The following is a 4,803-nucleotide window of genomic DNA, read 5'->3' as shown; positions in this document are numbered from 1 at the left end:
TGAAAGTTTCGCTTCAACCCACTTGGTGAAATAATCAATGGCTACCAGAATAAACCTGTGTCCGTTCGATGCTGCTGGCTCGATTGGCCCAATGACATCCATGCCCCAAGCAACAAAAGGCCATGGTACAGACATTGTATGTAATTCAGACGGTGGAGAATGAATAAAATCTCCATGCACTTGGTACTGATGACATTTACGCACAAAACTGATGCAATCCCGCTCCATAGTGAGCCAGTAATAACCTGCTCGGAGAATCTTCTTTCCCAGAACGTACCCACTCATATGCGGTCCACAAACTCCGGAGTGTACCTCAGTCATGATTGTTGTGGCATGTCTTGCATCTATGCATCTTAGTAACCCTAGATCTGGAGTTCATTTGTACAATATCCCTCCACTGAAGAAAAATCCACTTGCCAATCGTCGAATTGTTCTTTTCTGATCACCTGCGGCCTGTACCGGATACACCCCCATCCTAATGTATTCTTTGATATCATGGAACCATTGCTCCCCATCAAGTTCTTCTTCCACCATATTACAGTAAGTGTGTTGATCACGGACCTAAATCTACAAAGGGTCCACATAAGCCTTATCTAGATGATGTAGCATTGACGGTAGAGTAGACAAAGCATCGGCAACTTCATTATGGATCCTTGGGATATGCTTAAATCAACTTGAACCGCTGACAAAGGTCATGCAAACATTGTCTGTACGGTATGAGTTTCAAATCCCATATTTCCCATTCTCCCTGAATTTGGTGCACTTGGAGGTCCGAGTCACCCAAGACCAAGACTTCCTGGACACCCATATCCATAGCTAACCTCAAACACAGAATGCAGGCCTCTTATTCAGCCATGTTGTTAGTACAATAAAAACGAAGCTGAGCCGTAACAGGATAGTGCTGCCCTGTTTTAGAAATAAGTACTGCTCCTATCCCCACGCCCTTCATGTTTGCAGCCTCATAAAAGAAAAGTTTCCATCCCGGATTCTCAACTTGCTCCAACTCATCAATGTGTATCACCTCTTCATTCAGGAAATAAGTTTTCAAAGGTTCGTAATCTTCATCAACCAGATTCTCGTCCAGGTGGTCCGCCAAGGCCTGTGCTTTCATTGCAGTTCGAGTCATGTAGACAATGTCAAACTCTGTGAGCAGGATCTGCCACTTTGCAAGCCTTACTATGGGCATAGGCTTCTGAAAGATATACTTTAATGGATCCAAGCGAGATATAAGGTAAGTAGTATAAGATGACAAATAATGTTTCAACTTCTGCGCCACCCAAGTTAGGGCACAACATGTCCTCTCAAGCTGGGTGTACTTAACCTCGTACGGTGCGAATTTCTTGCTGAGATAATATATGGCCTGCTCCTTCCTGCCAATGATATCATGTTGACCCAGTACACAGCCGAATGAATTGTCCAATACCGTTAAATATAGAATAAAAGATCGCCCTAGCTCTGGCGGGACCAACACGGGTGGATTTGACAAATATCCCTTTATCTTATCAAACGCCTCCTGACATTCATCTGTACACTTGACCGCAACGTCTTTCTTTAACATCTTGAAGATAGGCTCACAAGTTGTCGTGCGCTGAGCGATGAACCTACTGATATAATTCAATCTCCCCAACAAACTCATCACCTCGGTCTTATTCTTCGGAGGTGGCAATTCCTGGATGGCCTTGATCTTTGATGGGTCCAATTCAATACCCTGGCGGCTGACTACAAACCCCAATAACTTTCCAGACGGCACCCCAAAAGCACACTTTGCAGGATTAAGCTTGAGATTGTACCTGCGAAGCCTTCAGAAGAACTTCTTCAGATCCCTGACATGGTCAGACTGCTTTCTAGACTTCACGATCACATCATCCACGTACACCTCGATTTCCTGGTGTATCATATCATGGAATATTGTTGTCATTGCCCTCATGTAGGTTGCCCCAGCATTTTTCAAACCGAATGGCATGACCCGATAGCAGTACGTTCCCCATGGCGTGATGAATGCCGTCTTTTCTGCATCCTCCTCGTCCAACAAGATTTGATGATAACCCACGTAACAATCCACAAAAGAACCAATCTCATGTTTGGCACAATTGTCAATCAATATATGGATGTTCGGTAGGGGAATATTATCCTTCAGACTTGCTTTGTTGAGATCCCGATAGCCAACGCACACCCTGGTCTTGCCATCCTTCTTTGGCACAGGCACAACATTTGCTAACTAGGTGGGATACCGGATGATCCGAATGACTTTGGCGTCGAACTGCTTGGTGACCTCTTCCTTGATTTTTACACTCATATCCGTCTTGAGCTTTCTCAGTTTCTGTTTGACAGGGGGGATGACGGGTTCGTGGGCAACTTGTGAACCACTAAATTAGTGCTTAGACCCGGCATGTCGTCATAGGACCATGCAAAAACGTCTTTATATTCGAACAGTGCTTTAATGATCTCTTCCCTGAGTTGAGGTTCCAGATGGACACTTATTTTAGTTTCACAGACATTTTCTTGGTCCCCCAGATTAACTGCTTCTGTGTCATTCAAATTAGGTTTGGGCTTTTCCTCAAAATGACTTAGTTCCTTACTAATTTCTTCATAGGCCTCCTCATCATAAAATTCCAACTCGCCATCACACTCAATTTCTTGTATTATTATTTCAGAGTTGGATTGGCTTTTAAAACTAGGTCGAAGATTCCTCATGCATGTCATGTCATTGATATCAGCATAAAAAGAACTGTACAAAAGAAGAAAACAAAACAAAAATAAAATTAGAAGAAATGAAGGAAAAGGAACAATTGCATTTCATTGAAGATAAAGATAATAGGGTTTTAACACATCCAACTGGACGGAACATAGTATCTGAATTACAGACCCTGGAATAATCTAGACAACTAAAAGAAAATCAAAACCCACTACCAAGACTCCCTCCGGGTAGGAAGAGGAGTAGCTTCCCAGTTGTTGACTTTTGCAAGTGGTCCTACAAATTGCACATTTGCTTTGCTGGACCTTTTCCCAGCCTGAACCATATTGACCTCGGCGAATAACCTTTCGAACCCCTTCTCCAAATCTCCATCGGCTCCAATCAGTGGTCCAGGGACCCTTGACAACAGTTGCTTTCTGGTACCCAGCCTGACGAGTGACCTAGACAGACGCGGGACTGGCTTTGGCAATGCCCATGCTTTATTCTTCATTTTCCTAGCTATTCTCATGTCTGCAACGGTGGGTTTTAACCCAAGACCAAAAGTATCTAGATTCTTTGGAAGAGAAACTGGCCGCACAATACCTTGCAGAGATGCACCTAAACCTTTGCCCGGTACGAAACCATTTTTCAACATTTCAACAGCTACCATAACTGATGTCGCAGCCATCTTTGGAGTTGGAATGCACTTTCCTTCCGGAATTTTCTCTACCGATACTGTGTCAGAAACCTGATAAACTCATGGTCCCTTGCCATTATCAACCTCTATGAATGGAACAATGGCATCATTGGGCACACACAAACTATCTTCGCCACGCACAATAATTTCCTGTCGATCCCATTCAAACATTACCATTTGATGCAGAGTAGACGGGACTGCTTTGGCAGCATGGATCCAGGGTCGTCCCAACAACAAATTGTACAAAACAGCCACACTGAGCACATGGAATTCCATTGTAAATTCAACTGTCCCTATTGTGACCTCAAGCACTATGTCCCCGACTGAATCCTTCCCTCCACCGTCGAATCCCTGAACGCAAATACTGTACTTATGAATTCTTTCATCCACCACTTGCAGCTTGTTCAATGTGGCGAGAGGACAGATGTTCGCGCTAGACCCGTTGTCAACCAATACCTGAGTAACCACGGAGTCTCCGCATTTCACCGTTAGATAGAGGGCTCTATTATGCTCGGTGCCCTCCATGGTTAACTCATCATCGGAAAAGGTGACTCGGTTTACCTCCAATATCTTGTTAGCTATCTTTTACAAGTGGTTTACTGAGATTTTGTCAGGAACGTGGGCTTCGTTCAAGATCTTCATCAAAGCTCGACGATGCTTGTCAGAATGGATCAGTAATGACAAGAGCGAGATCTGAACCAGTGTTTTCCTCAACTGCTCCATAATGGAATAGTCCTGTACTTTCATCTTTTTCAAAAATTCCTCTACTTCTTCCTCGGACACAGCTTTCTTCATTGACACTGGATTATCTTCGGAAGTTTTAGCTTTTCTCAACTCTTTGGAGGCAAAGCATCTCCCCGATCGAGTCAAACCATGGGTCTCACACACTTCTTCTCTAACCTCTTTCCCCTGGTAAGTTACTGTCACCCATCCATAATTCCATGGGACCGCCTTACTGCTAATCACAGGAAGCTGAGTTACTGGTGTTATAATAACACGCTCTGTGCGAGCACCCTTCACGACCACGACATGTTTACTTGTAACCCCTAGTACCACCACTTTAGCTTTCTCTGGTTTCACTACAACAGTACTTGACGACCCTTTCTCGGCTACCACAACTGGTTTGTTGTCTACCTCTTTCCACTGGACCACTTATTTCCCGCTGGTTACCTTTTTCTTTGAATTGGTTTCACTGGAGGGAATCATCATCACCGTATGCGAGGGTTTCTTATCCCCCCTCCTTTGTGTATCAACTCAATCATATGGGTCTCATGGTGAGCTGGTAGCGGATTCTGGTTGATGTTTGGTGTTTCTAGGGCTTCAACCTCGATCCGATAAGTATCAATGAGCTCTTGTACAACTATTTTTAGTTTTCAGCATTTCTCAGTGTCATGGCCCAGACTCACCGAGCGATCAAGATTTCTGGGAAGAG

At 44.1% G+C, this 4,803-nt stretch overlaps 1 protein-coding gene across 1 annotated transcript; it reads right to left on the bottom strand.

Annotated features, from left to right (window-relative positions):
- Positions 1-3,431: 3,431 nt before the first annotated feature.
- LOC138868337 (uncharacterized) lies at positions 3,432-3,896 on the bottom strand. Its single transcript, XM_070145888.1, has one exon. The coding sequence runs from the start codon at positions 3,894-3,896 to the stop codon at positions 3,432-3,434; it is 465 nt and encodes a 154-aa protein (XP_070001989.1).
- Between the last annotated feature and the right edge of the window lie 907 nt (positions 3,897-4,803).

This window comes from Nicotiana sylvestris, chromosome 5, assembly GCF_000393655.2.
Source record: "Nicotiana sylvestris chromosome 5, ASM39365v2, whole genome shotgun sequence".
In the NCBI taxonomy this organism is placed as follows: Eukaryota; Viridiplantae; Streptophyta; class Magnoliopsida; order Solanales; family Solanaceae; genus Nicotiana; species Nicotiana sylvestris.
The sequence above is the reverse complement of the archived record's forward strand: the minus strand, read 5'-3'. Positions and strand labels throughout refer to the sequence as shown.